The sequence below is a fragment of the Aspergillus sclerotioniger genome (assembly GCF_003184525.1).
Source record: "Aspergillus sclerotioniger CBS 115572 chromosome Unknown BO94scaffold_10, whole genome shotgun sequence".
In the NCBI taxonomy this organism is placed as follows: domain Eukaryota; kingdom Fungi; phylum Ascomycota; class Eurotiomycetes; order Eurotiales; family Aspergillaceae; genus Aspergillus; species Aspergillus sclerotioniger.
Window position 1 is genome coordinate 407,429 of NW_020291000.1, and position 19,685 is coordinate 427,113.

The 19,685-nt window shown below is 52.2% G+C and overlaps 7 protein-coding genes across 7 annotated transcripts; 2 read left to right on the forward strand and 5 right to left on the reverse strand.

The window, feature by feature from the left end:
• Positions 1 to 731, reverse strand: BO94DRAFT_533882 (uncharacterized protein). Its single transcript, XM_025611415.1, has 3 exons — positions 260 to 731; positions 140 to 207; positions 1 to 81 (listed from the first exon to the last, which is right to left on the reverse strand). Exons 1-3 carry the CDS (start codon positions 392 to 394, stop codon positions 36 to 38), a joined length of 249 nt encoding a protein of 82 aa, XP_025468771.1. The 5' UTR covers positions 395 to 731; the 3' UTR covers positions 1 to 35.
• Positions 732 to 1,473: 742 nt separating this feature from the next.
• BO94DRAFT_533883 (uncharacterized protein) lies at positions 1,474 to 2,950 on the reverse strand. The gene is made up of 2 exons (XM_025611416.1): positions 2,663 to 2,950; positions 1,474 to 2,606 (listed from the first exon to the last, which is right to left on the reverse strand). Exons 1-2 carry the CDS (start codon positions 2,849 to 2,851, stop codon positions 1,782 to 1,784), a joined length of 1,014 nt encoding a protein of 337 aa, XP_025468772.1. The 5' UTR covers positions 2,852 to 2,950; the 3' UTR covers positions 1,474 to 1,781.
• A 3,196-nt stretch (positions 2,951 to 6,146) lies between these two features.
• Positions 6,147 to 7,528, forward strand: BO94DRAFT_593208 (uncharacterized protein; the record flags this gene model as incomplete). The annotated part of the gene is made up of 3 exons (XM_025616169.1): positions 6,147 to 6,792; positions 6,847 to 6,953; positions 7,007 to 7,528. The coding sequence occupies 3 exons, from the start codon at positions 6,147 to 6,149 to the stop codon at positions 7,526 to 7,528; spliced, it is 1,275 nt and encodes a 424-aa protein (XP_025468773.1).
• A 302-nt stretch (positions 7,529 to 7,830) lies between these two features.
• BO94DRAFT_574160 (uncharacterized protein) lies at positions 7,831 to 8,509 on the forward strand (the record flags this gene model as incomplete). The annotated part of the gene is made up of 1 exon (XM_025615007.1): positions 7,831 to 8,509. Exon 1 carries the CDS (start codon positions 7,871 to 7,873, stop codon positions 8,507 to 8,509), a length of 639 nt encoding a protein of 212 aa, XP_025468774.1. The 5' UTR covers positions 7,831 to 7,870.
• A 74-nt stretch (positions 8,510 to 8,583) lies between these two features.
• On the reverse strand, positions 8,584 to 12,038 carry chsC (chitin synthase C). Its single transcript, XM_025611417.1, has 7 exons — positions 11,828 to 12,038; positions 11,365 to 11,776; positions 10,949 to 11,310; positions 10,020 to 10,866; positions 9,790 to 9,973; positions 9,094 to 9,739; positions 8,584 to 9,040 (listed from the first exon to the last, which is right to left on the reverse strand). The coding sequence occupies exons 1-7, from the start codon at positions 11,906 to 11,908 to the stop codon at positions 8,903 to 8,905; spliced, it is 2,670 nt and encodes an 889-aa protein (XP_025468775.1). The 5' UTR covers positions 11,909 to 12,038; the 3' UTR covers positions 8,584 to 8,902.
• A 3,317-nt stretch (positions 12,039 to 15,355) lies between these two features.
• Positions 15,356 to 16,995, reverse strand: BO94DRAFT_545150 (tannase/feruloyl esterase family alpha/beta hydrolase; the record flags this gene model as incomplete). The annotated part of the gene is made up of 2 exons (XM_025613220.1): positions 15,356 to 16,590; positions 16,662 to 16,995. The coding sequence occupies 2 exons, from the start codon at positions 16,993 to 16,995 to the stop codon at positions 15,356 to 15,358; spliced, it is 1,569 nt and encodes a 522-aa protein (XP_025468776.1).
• Positions 16,996 to 17,708: 713 nt separating this feature from the next.
• Positions 17,709 to 19,480, reverse strand: BO94DRAFT_23989 (DUF3431 domain-containing protein). The gene has a single exon (XM_025606361.1). The coding sequence runs from the start codon at positions 19,342 to 19,344 to the stop codon at positions 18,196 to 18,198; it is 1,149 nt and encodes a 382-aa protein (XP_025468777.1). The 5' UTR covers positions 19,345 to 19,480; the 3' UTR covers positions 17,709 to 18,195.
• Between the last annotated feature and the right edge of the window lie 205 nt (positions 19,481 to 19,685).

Genomic DNA, 19,685 nt, shown 5'->3' on the forward strand with positions numbered 1-19,685 from the left:
CGTCAATCGCAGGTCGTGATCTATTGAATGTCTGTCTAGCAGCAGCATTCGCAGCACTCGAAGCAGCAGAGACCGGCGCAACTGTTCAAGGTTAGTTTTAGTTGAGAGGGAAACAGAAAGGGAAAGGATGGAAACATACACGCCACAGCAGACATCCTCACCCTCACCACCACCACGAAGGTTCATTTGCATGGTTTCCTGCTGACCCTGGGAAATATTAGTAATGAGATATAGATGTATGTGGTAGGAAGTGACGTACGGGTTGACCGGTAACGACCTGCTCGGTGACAGGAGCCTCCGGAGCCGAGGGCTGCTGCATGGTCAAGGTGTTGGGGTTCCAGGTGTTCTGGACGGGAGCGGACTCCTGGTTGGAAGACTTGAACCAGCCGAACATGATGAAGTGTGGATTTAAATGTGGATGTGGATGTGGATGTGGATGTGGATGTGTTGTAGTTGTGGTATGGTATGGTTAAAAGCGATGGTATGGTATGACCGGAAGTGGGCGGGTATCTGAATGAGAAAGAAACAAAAGAAAGAACAGACACCGGGCGGGCCCCAGCAATGTATTTATCAGTTGGCCTTCAAATCTGGGGTCTCGGCGGCCCAGGGCGTCAGCCCTAGAGGAGACTCCAACCGATGGATGACCTCACCGTTGGGCCACGATGGGGACCACTCCTGCTCAGCTGTCATCCCTCATCACCGCCGCATCCTTTAGCCGACCTGCGGTGGAGGTGGTCCTCGTTACTATTCTTGCATCGGGAAGCAGAGGGAGTGACATCACTGGCTCAGCCCTGCAAAGTGGATGTGGCATCAGGCATGTGCGGTGTGGCTCAGGGACCCGACGATTCCTGCCCCTTCCAGAGACTGCCAAGCCCCTTCAATTTCCGTTCATCTTCGACGGTGCGAAAGGGCCAATGGATAGCCGCCAGGAGGGGTTCCACTGGCGGTCAGCTAAGCTTTGATTAAGCTTCCCAAGAAGGCTTGTCCAATGATACTGGGTGTTGGCTTCCCGGTGGAACATTGTGTAGCCGGGCTCTCCGCCCGTGGGTCATCTGGTTTCATCCCGTCCATCTCCATTCCCCCTCTTGCTGTGGTGTCTCGGCGTATCGCCAGCCCTGCATTGACTGACGAGTGGTCAACACCAATCAGGTTTCTTCACCATGATCGACACAGATGTGAACCAGTTCTACTATGTATCTGGTTTCAGTGGCCGCCGTGACAGATGCACGGAGGACCGGTTTGAGGGGCAGCGATGACGCAGTGATGGGCGCTGCTGCGTTGTGGCTACGCTAACAACACGTCCTAGGCAGCAGCAACAACCACTCTTGAGCGGATCCCCTGCTGTGTTCTGGCCAATCTCGCTCGGAATTCGGAATGCCAGCAACGGCTCGGTCTTTCTCTTAGGCAGTCTCAGGTTGCTACAAAGGATGGTGGGCGGTGCACTACTCAACCATTTGATTTCCCTTTGAAATCGATAAGAACTAATTATTATGGACTAGACTACTACTAGGATTCTGCTCAGCCCCCGTAGGATGCTCACCCGCCCCCAACCGGTCTAGAATCCCATCCTGACTCCCTCGGTTTCACGACAGTTACCCACCCAGACTGCTATGGCCTACTAGTGGTCGATCAAAAATAATTGCTGCAATTATTGGCATGTCGCAGGAATCATTGCTATACATTCGGACTGGCCAGGAACAGCAGCTCAGCCCCCACGAATTAATATCGCGTCGGACCCCAACAGGCTGGCCTGAGATAGATACCCCTAGGTAGATAGGTTATCAGCTGATCTCATCTAACAACCGCTGCTTCTCCGACCAGACGCGTCTCTCCAGCTGGCAGCCCCCGGCCCTCCGACATCTCCGACCCTGCATCCGGACACATGTACACGCAACTATCTTCCACACCACCAGGCCCGTCATGCACACCACCAGGCCGGCCATCGCCCCCAGAAGTGCCGGGAAAATAGCAGGGACGACGAGTCGCCAGAAGTCTCGATGGTGACCACTGGGACGCAACACAGCCGGTCGGGGAGACCTGTCTACGCCAAACACCCGAAACGGAGACACGGTCTCTGCTCTATCAGCCGGACTAGACCCTTCCGGGGTGTGAGCCTTATCGTCGGTCGGCATTGGCTGGTTTTCTTTGGCTTCGTGCGATAGCATCGCGGGCTGCAACTGTCCGTGCCCTTTCGTCTGTCGCCAGGCCTGGTACTTGGCCATGATCATCTTCCAGTATTTGACATGCCAGAGACGGTTGCCATCCCCGTGAGCATCATGGTACTGAGGGAGTGGGTCCACCGTGATCTGGGAGATGTACAACTCCCCCTCCTGCTGCCGGGACAGTCGAACGGTCACAATATCGGTGGTGGCGGGGCGACCAGACACATCGAAGAGTTTGACCTCCACCTGGTAGACTTCTTGCACCAAAGTATCCAGATGCGGACGAATGTAATCGATATTCACGGCATATTGCAGCAGCACATCCTCCACACCCTGGCCGGGACCCTGGTGCCGGGTCGCAGGCAGGTGCATTGGGTATGAGGCTGGGAAAATGGAGACATCGTTGGCGAAGAGGGCATTGCTTTCAGTCCGGAATTTCATCGCCTAGCTGTATATCAGTGTGTCGTTCAATCCGACTGAGTTCTGGGGGGCGCACGTACCAGGTATGGGTCCTCCTGGTTGCTCTCGGGCCCGGGGCCTTTTGCACAAGGAATATGGATCTCATGGCCGGTCACCACGGGCGCTGTCTGCAAAGCCGTCTGGGTACCGTCACCAGGATGATCCGGGACAGGGCTGGCAGCACAGCTGGCCAGCCAGATGCCCGTCACACAAAGAGAGCGAAGGCGCATGATGGGGGTCCCAGCGAGGGAATCTGAACTGATCGTAAGGAATGAATGACTAACTGTAAGTCTGTTCTCAATCTAGGGAGCAAATGATGAGGTAAGAGGGGGAATGGGGGAGACCGGGAAGAAGAAGATATGTAAGTAACCCCAAACGACCAACCAATGGAGAAGACGGAGTAGACCCGTAGGCAGCCGGGTTTCAAGCTATCGATCTCGTTGTACCTGTAGGCCGTGTAGGCCGTGTAGGCCGTGGGAAGGGATCCGCGGAATCCGTTGCGCCCTATAAGGCTGACCACGCAATCATCTGTATTTCTCCCACCACCCAAACTGCACGTAAAATATAGCCATCCACTCAACTTGATCCTCATTTCTGCAGAACCTAAACATGGCTGCCTACGCCGGTCCGTCCACGAACAAAGCATCCGGTCTCGGAACCTTCCGAGGCAAATCCAGTGGGTGGGTGGGCGGAGGCAAAGAAACAACCCCCTTTTCGCCCGTGTTGGACCAGACAAGCTTCCTGCCAGTGCCACACTTTGGCTGGCATTAGCGCCGTGGCTGTTTGCTGGTTGCTGTTATATTCGCTGATTGGGTTGGGTTGGTAACGTCAGCTCGATCTATCCCTGGTTGAGTAATACGAGTAGGCAGATGGTCACACGGTGGGCTTTTACACGGGTGGTTTTTGTACACTGTACGACCGGGAAGTATTTTTAAAGGATTAGAGAGTACTGTACGCAGTTTTAATCCAGAATCCATTCAAAATTTATATGTGTCATGTCAGTGTCGGTGTCAATGTCAGTATCCGCTCACGCGTCTCGGCGGATTATAAAGGGACTTGGCAGAATGGGTGTGTTATAATGAATGGGTGTGTGGATTGTTATTTAAACAGCCGGTCGGACTATGCGCGTGAGCACTTCTAAGTTTAGAACGTAGACACAAATCACACATTATCCTTTTTTGTGTGTATGACTTAACCAGTTGTCCGACTCCTCCATACAATTCCCACTATCATCTCCGACGAATCAATATCCTCCCAAATACCACCAATCCAACCACCAACCCAAGATAGTAGAAACGCCAACCCACACCAAAACCCCATCTCATCTCCTCCCCTTATACCACATAGAATCAATTCCTGTCTTCTATCCTATCATGATATAAATATGAATCTAAGCCCTTCAATCGCTCCCTTCCCACTATATATTGTCCTTTCTTCTTCTTCGCTCCGGACAACAACCACCCACCCATATCCGTTGCCACCAGTCCGGAGCGGGACATGTAGGTTGTAATAGCTTCATGAGATCACATTAATCCATAGGGATTGAGGGAGTATCTTGTCTTTCCAATCGGATATTCAAGGGAATTTCTTCTTGTTCTTGGAAAACTCTGCGGCGGATATTTCCTAGTATTAAGATCGCATTTCTCTGTGAGTGGGAGGCGCCGGCAGGAATGATATTGAGGAGCTTCTCGATCAGTCCAGTCCTTGGATCGGGAAAAGGGTAGTAACGTCCACCGGACGAGTAACTCATAGTGACAAATCGTAGAACCAGGTTGTCAAAACCTGCCACTATATTCGCCACAATTATACTTCTTGATGGATGATTCACGTTTCATCCAAGTATCGAAGCAGCGAAGCATCCGGGTATAAATCATAGATGACGCTTGGTGACAGCCGTGGAAGCCGAATGTTCAAGCTCGCTTCCAGTATGGCCATGCTTGGATACATGGCTTCTTCCATGCTGCACTTGTTAAGAAACCATGACCGTGGATTGGGATATCATGTGGATATTTGACATGGCTGTGAAATGATACTTTGTATGTCCGTCATGGTGATGTTCCACAGTGGTTGTATTTCGCGTTGGGGATGATATAGAAACCCGTTCAGAAATTAATGGTTGTAAGTTAGGACATTGTTATAACAGGCATCGTGGTCGGCGTTGTGCGGCGTGGAGAACCAGACAGGTCATACTTGTAGTTGCCTTGATGACCCATCTAACCGGTGAAGAAGATAGGGGACCATTCAATGGCCTTGATGGAAGATACCATCCTCTGTAGAGGGTGAAGTCTAAGACAATAGATAGAGTGTCTAAGTGTCAGAAACTGAGACGAGACGTCTTTGTTGATATGGGTTTGGTCGCAATGTATATTATCAGTGTTCTAGTTCCAGGTACGTGTGCTTTGGTATAATATTTTGATGAATCGTTTGCAGTAACCGAAGTTGTGATGTTTGATTGCATGCAAAAGGTGCAGACTGTAGGAATTCTTCTGATAGAGTAGATTGAAATCCGTCCGTAAATCTGCGAGCAACCAGTCCGGTTCATACCGTTTTATTTCACCTCAGCAGTCAGTTTTCTCTTCAAACACCACTTTATGGTAAGGAGATGTCTCTTCCCTTCAGCGGGTCTCGTGGTACTTCTTCCCATGTTTCGTTATAGCAGACTCAGGTATTCGATTCAATGGCTTTATACCACTTGTCTCAATCAAGAAGTGCGAGCCTCTCGCAGAGAGGGTCAAGGATGTGTTTCTTCATCCTCATCACTGAGAGAGGCAGTAGATACATGGCCCTCAGGCTGTAGGACCTCAGTGGTAGCCGACTGGGAACCCATGTACGAAAATGAAGGTCAGGCACTGGCCTGTTTCTGGGTGTACATTGTTGTTGGTCTTGTTATTAAGTGTCTGTAAATGGTGTGTTTGGACTTTCTGTATGCTGCGCCGCATAGCGGTGGAGATAAACTGTGCAAAAGGATGTGATCTTGTTAGTTGGTTTGAATGCTAAAGATCCAGGGAATGATGGGGTTTATATAGACCGGATCTGCCTGTTGCGTCATCGGAATTCGCCTCTTGGAGGTGATATCCTCCGATATAATGCAGGGAGGTTCCTTGTGATATTCTGCAGTTTCCGATACTGTGACTAGCCCTTACTAGCTAAGTATGGGATTAGATTCATCCTGTAAAGAACGGACTACGTTTTGCTCTCAACTAGCCCTAAGGGTGCAAATGATACTAATCGTGGGCATGTTCCACATCATCCAATAAACGCTCCTCTCAATTCTAGATATGTTCTTGGCACATAATTATGGACGACTTGCAACTCATGGCCGATGTAATAATAATGATGGGTAGAGTGCAAGAAGGGAGCTCCTGCCTCGAGACCAGATGGCCGGTACCACCTCCCCTGCCAAGCACTTGACTATCGAACGACGATGCCCACTTGTCTTAACTGGTATACTGACCCCATCCAGCAACATTGTTCTTTATACCAAGTATTATCATATATATTTAAGCGTCTCCGCGATCATATCCGATGGGCAGACCCTTCTTGTGCACCTTGCCCTTGGAGATCACTCAAGCCATTCTCTGCCATCTTCCGGATCTCGAGACGCTGCAATCGACTGTCTTTGCCCATCCTGCCTTATCATCCGCTTTCACCGAGCACAAGGAGTATATCTTGCATCAGATCCTGTCGCATACTATCCCTCCCGAGCTATTGCCGGATGCCATCCTTGCCTTTAACGCATCCACCATCGAGGCCGATCCATGGACGCGCGAACGAGTGCTTTCCATCCTGGACGAGCACAAGTCTCGCCAGATTCCCCCCTCGTTCCGACTGACCGTCAAAACCGCTTTTTCGATGCAGACGCTACACCGGCAGGTGCACGCTTTCACCTCGGAATTTCTCTCCACGGCGCTATCCCAGATGTTCTTCATAGGCTTCCCATCCTCAGTCTCTCCCTCGTACACTGAAGAGTGTCGAACGGCCAGGTCTTTTTACCGCTTCGAGATACACCAGCACCTGTTCCGGATGAGAGAACCCCGAGCTGGGTTCAACAAGCCATCGCCGGACTTTCGCCTCGCCGAGCAATGGAACATCCACTACCGGCACTATCCCGTATGGGAGGTGGAGCAGTTGATGTCCGTCTGTGACTTTCTCTTCCGCACAATTGCCAGGCGTAGGTTATCTCGGTCTCTGGTACCGTCAGCTGATGAATGCTGATTGAGTCCAGCTTTTCGCGAGATAGCTGAGCGTGAGACGGAGTGGTCCGACGAGGGGATCTGGTACGTTTCCGGCGAGGCATGCCACATGGATCGCCCATCTCCTATAGGAACTCTAGTGAGTTGTTGTTCCTTGTTTCCTCCTGTCGGTTCGATGCTGACCGCGGCTAGCTGGCCCACGGCCTCGTCTTCCTGGGAAGAGTCCTCGCGGCCCCTACATATGCAGAACGTTATCAGTTACTCGCCCCGAAGCTTCTCGGCAAGCCCTTCATCTCCTCTCTTGCTGAATTGCTCCCAAACATCTGTGGTGCCCAGCCGGGCAGTGCTCTGTGGTACAACGATCTCACCTTGGAACAGATCCAAGGGTTACAGGAGGTGGAACCTCCTGGATTTGATTCGGGTCCAGCTGAGGCCTGGCGATGGGCACATGCAAGACTGGCCAGATATGACTGGGTCGGAGGGGAGGACACGCAACAGCTCCGCCGACGAGGATATGTGTTCTGGGATCATGACCGGCTTGTAGACTGGGGCTTACTCGATCAGCCATGGAGAGCGTTGTCTCCAGATTTAACGACCACTGAGTGGCGAAGCGAAATGATGGAAGCCAACCTGGAACAACGGCCAAATCTGTACTTGGTTCGGGGTGTGGGCTGGTGGTGGGCTGGGGGACACGATCCACGTCCAGTGTCATGATGCTCTCTCAGTATGCTCGCACTGCTAGATAGTTCAATGGAATAGATATAGATAGAGGAATATCATTCTGGTGGAGATCTCCTTCACACCACCCTTTCAACTCGGGACCAATCTGTGAAAGGCACGGTAGCTGTCATTGAGCAGTGAATGAATTCACATCACTTTTTGTCTCGGCCTGTTTCTTTGTTCACTTGATCATGCATTTAAATTTAGGTCTTCTCTTCTCTTCTCTTCCTTCTTCTCTTCTCTTCCTTCTTCTTCTTCCTCATCTCTCATCTCCAAAACACATACCAAACACTTTCCCACCTTCTCTACCCACCAACACCAAACCCACTCACCAAAATGAAAACCGAAGACAACCCCTCCAGCTTCTCACCCATCTACCCCAGCGCCATGAGCCTCGTCTCCAACCCTTATTCCTCCCCCACTACCACCACCAACACCAAACCCACTCGAACCATCAAAAAACGCTCCGCCTCTCCAACCCCCCTCATCTCCCCAACTCGGGCCCCAAAACGCCTCACCACAACCACAACAACCCCCACCTCACCAACCACGCAAACAAAAACCCACCTCCTCACAACCCTCAAATCCCTAATCACCGAACTCGAACTCGAATCTACCCCCACCTCCACCACCAACCAACAACCCCCCTGGACAACCACAGCCATAACCCTCCTCCAACACGCCGAAAAAGCCACCGACGCGCACCTCATTTCAACCATGGAACTAGCCCTCGAGGTCCAGAAGCTACGCACCCAGGCCATGGAGATGAATGCGGAGGTGAAGGCGCTGGGACGACGGATGGTGGGGTTGGTGAGGGGGTGTGTGGAACTCGAGAGTAGGGTTTGGGATCAGGTGGAGAGGGATCCGGGGGGAGGGGTGAGGGAGGTGGTGAGGGGGTTGGTTAGGGAGGGGGTTATGGATCAGTTGAATGGGAATGTGAATGTGAATGGGGTGGGGGGTTGGATGGGGAGGTGAAGAGGGAGAGGGGGGATTGATTAGGAGGGAGATGGTATGGGGGTGGTGATGTTACGTATGCTTATGCTTATGGTCCGAGAAATCAATCATGTCATTTAGTTCTTAGTATTCATCTCCGCTAGTAGTAGTAATATATCAGTCAAATCGATCCCAGACAGACACTGACTATATATATATATATATAGGTATATATCAACTCGCTCTATTATTATCATTGCATAGGAAAGAAACAAGAAGAAAAAGGAAAAAATCAACACAGCATTGGCCATAAATGTACAGTCCCATGAACCAGGCGCTGGATAACACGACATAATCATGCAGGTTGGTTGCTCCGACAATGCATCACTGTTGTACGGCACACAGCCATGCAACGTGGCTGGCGAGGCGACGGGCTTAACGCCGGGACACACAGCACAGGATACCAGAGCGACCCAGGAAGTATAATGATCCGATGAAGCGGAACAGTGACAGACCGGCCGTGATCCACAGAATCACCTCGAAGTACCAGGAGGTACGGGTGGTAGAAGTGTTCTATATCCGTTAGTTGTCTGTTCCCGGTTACTTATGGGGGAGGGGGGGCATACAGTCAAACACATCTTGTCAACACCAGTAGCAGTAATCAACAACGTCACCAACAAGTTACTAAACACCCACAGGCACACCAAAACGGTACGGAAGTTTCGGTAGGCATCGTCCAGACTCTTGCCTCCCTCTTCTTCCGGCTCGATCCACGGCGTCAACGCGCGCTTCACCGTCGCCTCGAATTGACTGTCGATATCGGCCTGCGGCTTGTCGATTTCTTCAATGAAGTTCTGCTTGTTGTCGTCGTCCTTCTTGGTCTGTGCCGAGGGCAGCGCTTCCGCCTTGTCCGATCCCTTGGTACCCCACGAGACATCGTGCCAGTTGCAGAAGGCGTACACCATCAGAATGTTGATCGAGGTCGTCATACCCAAGAAGTAGGCCCAGGAACTGGTCAGAATATGCCAGGGGTCCATGTACAGCACACTGGCAATGATGTAGATACCGTAGGTCGAAACCAAGGCGATCAGGACGATACCACCACCGCTGGAGCTGAAGAAGGATGCCAAGAACGTGCCCACGCTTTCGTCGAAGTTGAAGTCCATCATGCCACCGTTGAAGGCGCCCACCACCAGGTAGAATGACAGGATGAGCACGTACAACTGAACCAGGGAGAAGTAGAGGTAAGACAGGAGGTAAGGGATTTTCACACTGTGGATGGTCAGTCGATCTCATTTGATCAATCAATGCAGGTCGCTTACCCCTTCGGCCTATTACCCAGAGCCATCATGAATTGCAGCACAAGAACCCAGACATAACCGTATTTGACAAAGTTGTTCACAATGGGCGATGCCTCGTTTCCAAAGGGCCAACCTTTCTCCTTGTTACTCTTGCTAGGTGTACCGACCAGGTCCATAATGACGGAACTAGTAAGCCAGTAGGAAGCTAGACACAGTTTAGTCATTGCCCCAAAAAGGGATTAGGAACGTACCGAGGGAGAACCAGGTCATGATCAGTTGGCAGACGTTGTAGATCATCTGGATGTGCAGGAAGAACATGCGGATGATGCTGTGGCCACTGCGATAGATACGACCGAAATGCATGATGGAATACAAACCGGCAGCAAACGAACCGTTTAACCAACGTCTTCTTTGACTGATGAATTCGGCCGCGCCCTCGGGAACATCGGTCTCACCCTTGGAGGCCTTGACGTAACTGAGATGCCACTTGAAACCGGCCTTGGCCACCAATTCGAAGCAAAGAATACGATCTTCGGCCAAGAACATGTTCTTTTTGAAAATATTCATGCCGTCAATACCCTTCTTTCCGAGACGTTTCGAGAGCGTGTGGTCACCGTGGAAGTACTGCTCCAGCGGCCGACCCATGATGGCGCGATAACGATAGGCAGAGAATGCACCGGGCAAGACACTGACATAACCGAAGGCACTTTCTAGAGGTTTATCGAGAATATTGGAAATCTTATACTCGAAGTTCTGAGCGGCGACAAGAGGGTTGAGGACCTTGCGCCAGCCTTGACCCAACATGGCGTGGATCTCACCACAGGCTCCACCAAGAGTTTTGTCATTGTAAAAGGCCTCCCACAAAGCGAGGAGAGACTTGTGGCCGGGCTTGGTACCGGCATCCAGCAGGATGACGACTTCCGGGTTGAGAATTCGACCAAAGGCGTTGAACAGCCAACGGTGGGAATTGATCTTCTTGCTGTTCTTCTGCTTCAAGCAAAAAATCATCTGCACGGGGGGCAGGTTGGTCGTCTCAGTACCCTGGGGGCGGATCAACTGCTGCGTGGGAGTGACGGACAGTTGAGTGGTATATTCGAACTGTGGCGGTCAGTCTCGCTTCATTCGCTTCACCCCGTGGTCTCGGGCCTCGGATGCAAGGGCAATGCGCGACAGCACTTACAACGTGGGCGACGGTTTCTCGCCCATCAACGTCCTTCTTCATCACTCCATCCTGGTAGATACCGATGGTCGCCAACACATCCAGCGTGTTTTTGTCGCAAGGCTCGATACCGTCAAAGACCAGACAGACGACGATCTTCTGCCAGGCAGGGCCACCCTTGTTCCAGAACTCGGATTTCTTCAAGTTGACGATATCGCGAATGTTCTGCATCACACCGTGCAGAGTACGCGCGGTCAACACCTTGTCTTCGTTATAGTAGGTGATGGCAATCAGCAACTCGGTGTGCCGGTTGTAAATCGCCGGCCGGAGATTGTATCCATTGCGCAGCGTAAAGTCATCCGGATCACAGGTGGCGGCCGTATCTAAATTCCTGGGTCAGCCGGTCAATGGGCGTCGCCAGGTCGCGCAGCACCTACATCTCATGTGCGTGAATTCCTCGGAAAAGGCCTCCTCGGCGTCCCGGTATTGGGGTTGAATAGCGTTCTGAATGGCACTCGGCACGGGGTAATCGACACTCAGGACGGAACCCTGCACCAGGTTGATCTTTCTCGTTCCATATCGGCGAAGGGCACCCGCGCGACTGCCCTCGCGAGAGGCTTTGTCGCCATTGCTCCGAGCATTGTAGATGTCGGAGGCTCCTTCGGATTCTTGATAGGGGGGTGCGGCAAAGACCGACGGCCCGGAGTCGTGCAAGGTGTACCGCCGCAGGGAATCGGTCGAGACGGCGGGATCATCGAAAGGGGTGCCATAATGACTGGAGGTGTTGCGCTGCAGCAGCGATTGTTCCTGCTCGTCGTGTTCAGGTTCATCCGCGTGGTAGGGTGGATGCTATCAAGATTAGCAACAGGCAAACGGCCGGACACCTAAACGGATACTCACCGCTTGAGAAGGAGACGCATGGGAGAAGTAGCTGCTCTCGCTCTCCCGGGGCGAATGTGCCGAGTAATTTGGCGTACCCATCTTGAAGGTTGAAGATGGGATGGCCTGGGAATGCGTCGAGAGGGTCTTTTGAGGCCACGGGGAAAGGAAAGAAGATGACGAGGGTTCTAGGGAGGTTCTGGGGCTGGGCAAAGAGAATCCCAAAAATAACACCGCAAATTAGAGGCACAAAAATAAACAGGAGCCCCCCAGGAGAAAAAAAGGGCCAAGGGAAAAAAGGCTGGAGACGACAACGGCACCAGGCAACGGTAACGCCTTGGGATTGGACTAGGGCCTTGATAAACCCGACAGCCCAGCTGCTAGAGGAGTGGAGCACCCATGGATCATTGGATACGTGCCCAAGAACTATATATAGGGGGGTCGAGTAGCTACGGGCCAGAGCAAATAAGAAGACGAGATGGCGGGGGACCAAAGTCTAAGCCTTGGGAGGGATGTGGCGATACTTGGACAGCGGCCATGGTTACGGTGCGATATGATCTGGCGGTCCGGGGGGATACCAGAATAAGCCCGCGGATGAGGCTGTCCGTCGCGAGAGGGGGGGAGGGATTTGGCCCGTCAGGAACGATGCAGCCCAGGACTATAGCCACGCTGGGCGGTGCACAGGAAATGAGAAAGTAGCGTGTGCGTTGAGATCTTTGTCGTCAGCAGGCCGGCTCCACTGGAGTAAAAATCCTTATCCGGGGGATAACCGTCGAGGGGCATCCATGGTCGACCGCCGATATTTAAAGCTGGCTCATGCCCCAGTGTCCCTTGAAGTTGACCGGAGGAGGAAGGAAAGGGTCCAGAGGGGCTTTCCTATACTCTGGTGGTAGAGTACGATGATTGCGACGACCACGACGACGGCGACGACGACGCTGAGGGGGAGCAGAGCAGGCGTTGAAGCCGGGCGTCGAGAAAATTCGGCGGACTGTCATGGTTCCCGGATCGGCTCCAGTGGATGACGACAGCCGGAGGCATCCCATTGGACCCAAGAATGAGGATGCCTACTAGCGGCGATTTAGCCCGAGCGACTATCATAGCTAAGAGTTAAGACCGAACCGCCATGCGAGTTTGGGAGAGAAAGCAGCAGACGGACATGTCCTTCTCCGAAAAGACGCGCAGCCCGTGGACCCCGGCCCGAGAGATGTTCCGGCCAAGCGAGGCTGGCTGACCTTGTATTGGTTTCAATCAGCTAGTGGGGAGTTGGCGGACCCACAGTGGAGTTGCCCACGCAAAATTCCATTTCCGGCAATTCCTGTCCATTATTACTCCTTTTAGAAGGAAAGAAAAGGAGACCTCGCTGCCTGAGAAATGTGGAAAGACAATGCCACGAGGGAGGACTAGGAAATTCCATCAATCATCATGACGGATTTACTTCACCTTCGTTTCTTGTTGGATGGCCCGGCTAGAAAGTGACAGATCCAAGGCAGACTGGTTTCATCTTCAGCCATGAGTCACCCCCGTCAGGTCAGCAATTAGCAGCGCAGCAGCAGCAGCAGCAGCAGCAGCAACGTTGTGCCCGCCCGGTTAGTGTGTCCGTGTCAGGCGAAGTGGCCAATCATCACCCGCCCCAGGCAGCAACCGGATGCCAGGCTTCCTGAGGCACTTCCACAGACGCCTGTCAGGGGATGCCATGAGGCTGTCCTTCCTGCCTTCTTATATTTCCTCGGTCTGGCTTTAATTTCCAGTCAAGACCCGGTAGAGTTCGTATTCTTGGCACTGATGGAGCAATCCTTCCAAACGAAATGAATGGGATAAATTGTCTTCCGTACACAGTACTACTCTGGATGCACCATGTGGTGGGCAACGAACTACGATTGTCTGCGTTCCCAGCGTTCGACTTGGCCGGCTCCACTCCGGGCGGATCTCCCATGGGCGTGGCGCTCCGTCACTTCCATGTCTCATGCATATTCGGACATTTGACATCAACATATCGATCCATTGATAGGAGTGAGCGTCTCTGTGTTAGAGAGAAGAGCTGTGCATACTACATATGTACAGTACCAACACAGTCTGTAGAGTTCATACATGATGCTATTTTTGGAGGAATGACCACTAGTCTGTTGTTGTAGCCGTTTGGGGTGATGGCGGGTATATATATTGCCTCCAGTGGATAGACACAATCTGGCACTTAGAGACAATAATTAGCCGAAGACTATCTATGACTACCACCAGTAATATCAATAGTTAATGCTAGTAGAGTTCTGGAAGACTGATTCATCTGGCAGCAACATCTATTTTTATACCTCCAATACAGACAAGGCTGACCCGGTCCCAACATCGGGATGGGTCGGAGCAGTGGCAGTATGGCAGAGGCCGTGGTAACCGACTGGGAGCACTTGATGCATGCAAGGAACATTTCATCATCCCAGTGACACATTGCCAATGGCAATGCCCGACCGGGCTAAGCTTCCCAACAAGCACTCATCGTGGCTTAGCCAAACCCAAATGCAGGATACATTGCAGTCCACGGTGGAAATGATCTCATTGTAAAATTGATTGAAAATATTACCAGGATACTCCTGACTGCCAGCGTGTATAGATCATAGTGAGGGAGGAATGAGGATGAATCTCTGGGGATACTCGTCGCGCCGCCAACCCACCCTTTCAAGCTCGACGAATCTCCTCGGCTCAATGAATCGGTCACTTTTATATGTGATTCCCATATAAAAGATACTATTAGAAAATCTTTAATAACTCAACCATTACAAGAGCTGTAGTTTTCAAATTTTGATATAGATTTTATATTTATATTATTTACTACTAAATACAGAAAAAAATTTAGAAAATTATATCAGATTATAGATATACTTGATTTCGTGCTTGACTTATAGACTACTTTTTAGTTTTTTGCTAATATGAATTAGAATTCAGGATTTAATGTTAGAAATATTCTAGTATATATAAGTTTAAGATTCTAGCTATATTTCTATATCAAGATATCAAGGCTCCGGACTATAGTGGTTGAGTTATTAAGATTATCTGAAAATATGTTTTATATGGGAATCACATACAAAAGTGACCGATTCATTGAGCTGTGGCCGAGGGTGGGTTGGCGGTGCGACGAGTACTCTTCTGCTCAGCCTGATGATGATTGACTGTCTTGGCATGCTGAATCAGCGGAATCCGGGCCGATTGCCCCACTTGCTGCAACAAGCACCACGTGATCTCCAATCAATCGGGCTCCCAGCCTGACCGTCCAGGCAGCAAGATAAACCATGGCCTCAGGCTGACAGCACCCGGCGGTTCGATCCGCTCCGGTCGCAGCCACATTTTCTCCCTCAGCAACAGCTTACGGTGGCTGATAACACATGGCGTGATATGATCTTTGTTTATTTACATTTCTTTTCTCATCATGGAGGATTCAATGGCCCACATGCGTCTCTATGCACACTAAAGCCACACCGCTATGTCGAGGGCATACAGCCGGCATCAACCATGTACAGCGAAAACACTTATGTACTTCTAACTTCACTTGATGAGTTTGATCTACACACAAGTCCACGAATTCGGGTCGGTGTAGTTGCCAGGCCCCGTGTGGATGTTGTGTCGGGGGTAGCGACAGTGCCTGCGCATATACTCAATCGACCCGTTCGCACTCAGTTTGTTGCCCGGCATGTATTCCGGGGCCTTGCCATTTTCCACCCAGTCCACCATCGTGCGAAGAAGGTTGATCTGCGGCGCCTTCGACGTGTATGTACCGGATGCCTGTCCGATATAGGAAGCTCCAACGCCATCACCACAGTGGCCCATGCCGGAGATCTGGAAGAACCGATAAAAGTCATCGAGCTCTGAAGGACCAGCATTCAAGGCATTCGCCACCCGCCGGTAGTAGAGCTTGCTGTCAGTCGAGCTGATGATGGGATCCTGCGTGCCGTGATAGGATAGGAGCTTACCACCACGGTCCCGGAATGCGGTGATGTTGGGGTCGAAAGCCTGGATGTTGAATGGGTTCTGCTCCAAGGCCAGCTTGGCACTGTCCAGCGTCCATTGGCTGGAGTTCCAGGTCGTGTCGTTGTAGACCACGTAGCGGTACCATTCTTCCGTGCGGCTGTACATCGAACCAGTGAAGTAAACGTTGGCTGAATCTGCCTCCGCCCCGTAGTTGAGACGAGGGTAGTACACTTTCCCATCGGGTCCATAGAAGTCACTCAGGGCACGGTTGACCATCGCGGCTTGGGCTCCGGTGATACAGGAGGTGTCGTTGGTGGTTCCGTTGCAGATCAACATTTCAATAACCGGGGCGCAGAAATCTGGGTCCTCGATGATCCCATCGATAGCCCCATCCACCGGATCGCATTGACGCACGATCTCGTCGTGGATCACCGACCAGAGGGCCGGGGAGATGAAGTCCGGATCATCGGTGGAGCCTGTAGCTTTCCAGAGAAAAGCACCCCAGTTGATAAGATTGACAAAGTTCATGGCGGCAGAGCCCGCGATCACCCCGTCATAGTCATCGGGGAACCGCTGAACCTGCTGATAGCCCTGGCGGCCTCCGGTAGAGCAACCCAGATAGTAAGAGTAGTTGTATCCCTCTTCATAGAACAACTTGGTCAACTGCTTGGCAACCACAGTCCCCACGTGCACCGAACGATACGCAAAGTCAGCAAGGACCTCCGAGTTGTTGTAAAAATATTTGGCCGTGTCTCCGTCGTGTCCGGCGTTGGTTCCCACGGTAGCGAAGCCAAATTGGGCCGCAAAGTCAAGGTCCTGTTCCTGGACACCTGCGATGTATTAGCATGTTTCTTCGTCTTCACGCTTCGGATAAATCGAAAATCCAGCAATGAGCACTTACATCCCGCTAGGCCACCATTGCCGGTGCTCACAAAGCGACCAGTGTAGTTCCTTGGGAACCAGGCCTCGGCCCAGAGGTGACTTCGGTCCGACGTCGAGATGTTCATCGTCACCCTACAGAAGTCGACACTGGCTTGGACGGACGCTTTACACACGGGGGCAACCTCCGCCTGGGAGACATTCTGTCCAGCAGCAACATACGCGACGGATCTGACCGTGACATTGGCGATGTCGATTTCGCTCTGGAATGAGTTGCACCGTGACTGGAAGGGGTCTGTGCCAGCCAATGCTGCTCCAGGCAATACCGTAAGCGTAAGGAGATTTGCCACCTTCATAATGTACGTCCAAACAGGAACGACGCAACAGAAGAAGTATGAAGCGCTGTGGTACAAACCACGGAAGATGAAGGAGCAGAACTCTCCCATTTTATAGGCGATGATCAGCAGAATTTCCGTACTGTCTTCATCCACAGAATTAGCATTGCGGGACGCTTTGGGCGGCTTCGAAATTGGTTCCAGAGGAACACTTGTGATCTTCACCCCGCACTTACAATCCGCCTGACGAGCTGCCTCCTCGTCGTAACCTCAATCCTCTCTCCGAGACATGCACTGGTCGGTGGTTGATTGGTCGGAAGTCCACATGCGTTGTTTTTACCCCAGACAAACCTCTGAAAAGCCGGGGTGGGCAGGGGTGACAAAGTTTATCTGGGCCGGCAGAAGATCACGGCAGGTGGGAGCGGGCCGGCCAAGGTGCCTCGGTAGGTCCTTGGCTTGGTATCATACCTCGAGCATACATCGGCGATATCTGGGCCGATCAGTCGGTTGATAGCATATTTTGGAAGATTTTTTAAGGACAGCGGACTCGGTTGTACTCCTTCGCATGCTCGAATGGACGTTCAAGATCCTGCCACCGATCATGCAACTGCTGTCTTAATCAATTACTCTTGGCAAGAGAAGATGCCGCGAGATCGTCTAGTTGTCCGTGTAACGGAATGCCGTAGATGGTTATCTGAAAGGGTTGGAACACATGTTAGTATAGTATAGTATACGTTGTTAGGACGAAATGCCGAACCGCCTCACTTACTCGGCACCTGAGTACCGTCTAATATGCAGCCCGTCCTCCAGTTGCAGGCTTGGCTAGCGTTCGCAGGAAGAGATTGGAAAGATGCTTCTGCGGAGAAAGGAATGGGGATGGCCTGCGTGAATACCCCGCAGTGGGTCGTTGAGAGACACGGATCGTCGGTTTAGATTGAAAGACGCCTGGGGGTAAACAGGGATGCTCTGGGTGAGCCATGGATGGAAGGGAGAAAGAGAAAGACAATTGCCGGGCAACCGTTCATTGCCTGGGTGCCTGGCGGTCTTGCTGCCGCGAAGCCTGAGCCATTTTGTCCTTAGTGCCTGAGAATGGAAATTGTTCAAGCCTTAGGCCCGGCAGTCCTGTCATTCGTTACAAACGCTAAGGTCTTTTCTTCCAATATGTAACGAGGGTATTCATTGTCCTACTCTTCTATACATCTCTTTACCACTTGACCCCCTTCACGTCTGCCCCCTCTCAGTCACCCACGCCGGCACCTTGAAATCTGGAGGCAACTGATACTGCCCATGGCAACTCTCAGCCGTGCACCAGTCCAGATTGCACCGGCCATATAGACGACAGTAGCATTCATCCGCCCGCGGACAGCCAGCCGTGTTCAGTCGGTCCAGGTTAATTGCCGCAGATCCCTCCGACCGCAGGGCCTCATGCTTGATAAACAGAATGTGCCACACGTACGATAAAATGCGACCCGCGATACGGTCATCCCGCGGCGCTGCTCGACGGTTCGCCGGGGAAGGACTGTGTCGGCTGTCGTCGCTGCCATCAAGCAGCCATTGCCGTAGCGCAACATACTCATCCCGTGTGTGCTGCCAGACGCTCTCTCGGCTGACAACGAACTGTGCGCAACACTGTGCCCGTACCGCATCGTTCCGACCGAGGAGGACCCGAGCACCCTCCAAATTTAGGCTAACCTGGTCCTTGCTAAAAAGCGAGGCCAACGCGCCCGGCAAAGCGACATCGGAGGCCGTCCGGGCGCTCCACGGCTCGAGTACCGACTGCAGCGATAGCTCCAAGCTGCCCTGGGCGGGCGTCTTGGGAGAGCAGGTGCTAACGCTCCAGTCGCAGCGGAGATTGTGGTAGCCCCAGGGTGCCATAGCTGCAGAGACGTTCAATGCCGCGAGCAGCGCTGCGTTGTCGTAATCTGGTGCATCGTTGTGCCAGGCCCAACGGGAACCATGCACAAACACCATCCCCGCGGCAGGGAGACGGGCATAATTGTCAATTAGGAAGGTCAAATACCCCATTGCCTCGTGGCCCCGATTCGCGGGCATCTGCAGATGCGTACTACGAGGGTCCGATGGTGCGTCTGCTGTGTACACACAGAGATGATATTGTTCCGCCAGTGGCGCGAGCCACCCGGAGTCATCACTTCTGATTCGCGACACGACCAGGGCGGGCTTGTCCGTCTCCGTTAGGCCTGGACACACGCCCCGAGCCTCGGGGAGGCGGGCAGAAGTAGTCACATAGGAGACGGTGGTCCAAGCGAAAGACCGACCGGGGGAAGGTGGTCGATTGAGGAAGAGGATGAGGCCGAGGATCCCGACGAAGACGGCCAGGTGGAAAACACTGCGTCGCGTCCGGCGTCTCATCGGGGCGATGCTGCTGATGTTGCAGGGACTAGGCTGCCGAGAACGCCTCCGTGATTTACCGACGTGACTTGCTGGGAGAGCCAGATGGATTATAATGGTTGATCATCAGGAGACGCGCTCAGAATTGGCTCATGATGGAGAATCACATCCGAGTATACCTGACTAATCTGCACAGCCCTGGCAATTAATGCAGCACTCGGATGTGCGCGGATCCTCGGCAATTTTGCCTAGCTACCAGCCGAAGGACGGCATGTACACAAGGTGAGTCTACATGAGCATCTCTTCCATATCGCATGAGTCCAGAAGTTCCATTGCTTCTACTAAAAGTTTCAATTTCTTTG

Coding starts and splice junctions, on each gene's coding strand:
- BO94DRAFT_533882 (XM_025611415.1), bottom strand. CDS start 394: ATGTTCGGCTGGTTCAAGTCTTCCAACCAGGAGTCCGCTCCCGTCCAG. Junction 208..259: donor AGGTCGTTACCGGTCAACCC/GTACGTCACTTC, acceptor AATATTTCCCAG/GGTCAGCAGGAAACCATGCA. Junction 82..139: donor GAGGATGTCTGCTGTGGCGT/GTATGTTTCCAT, acceptor AACCTTGAACAG/TTGCGCCGGTCTCTGCTGCT.
- BO94DRAFT_533883 (XM_025611416.1), bottom strand. CDS start 2,851: ATGCGCCTTCGCTCTCTTTGTGTGACGGGCATCTGGCTGGCCAGCTGT. Junction 2,607..2,662: donor ACCAGGAGGACCCATACCTG/GTACGTGCGCCC, acceptor ATATACAGCTAG/GCGATGAAATTCCGGACTGA.
- chsC (XM_025611417.1), bottom strand. CDS start 11,908: ATGGGTACGCCAAATTACTCGGCACATTCGCCCCGGGAGAGCGAGAGC. Junction 10,867..10,948: donor GAGAAACCGTCGCCCACGTT/GTAAGTGCTGTC, acceptor TGACCGCCACAG/TTCGAATATACCACTCAACT. Junction 9,041..9,093: donor TTGACAAGATGTGTTTGACT/GTATGCCCCCCC, acceptor TAACGGATATAG/AACACTTCTACCACCCGTAC.
- BO94DRAFT_23989 (XM_025606361.1), bottom strand. CDS start 19,344: ATGAGACGCCGGACGCGACGCAGTGTTTTCCACCTGGCCGTCTTCGTC.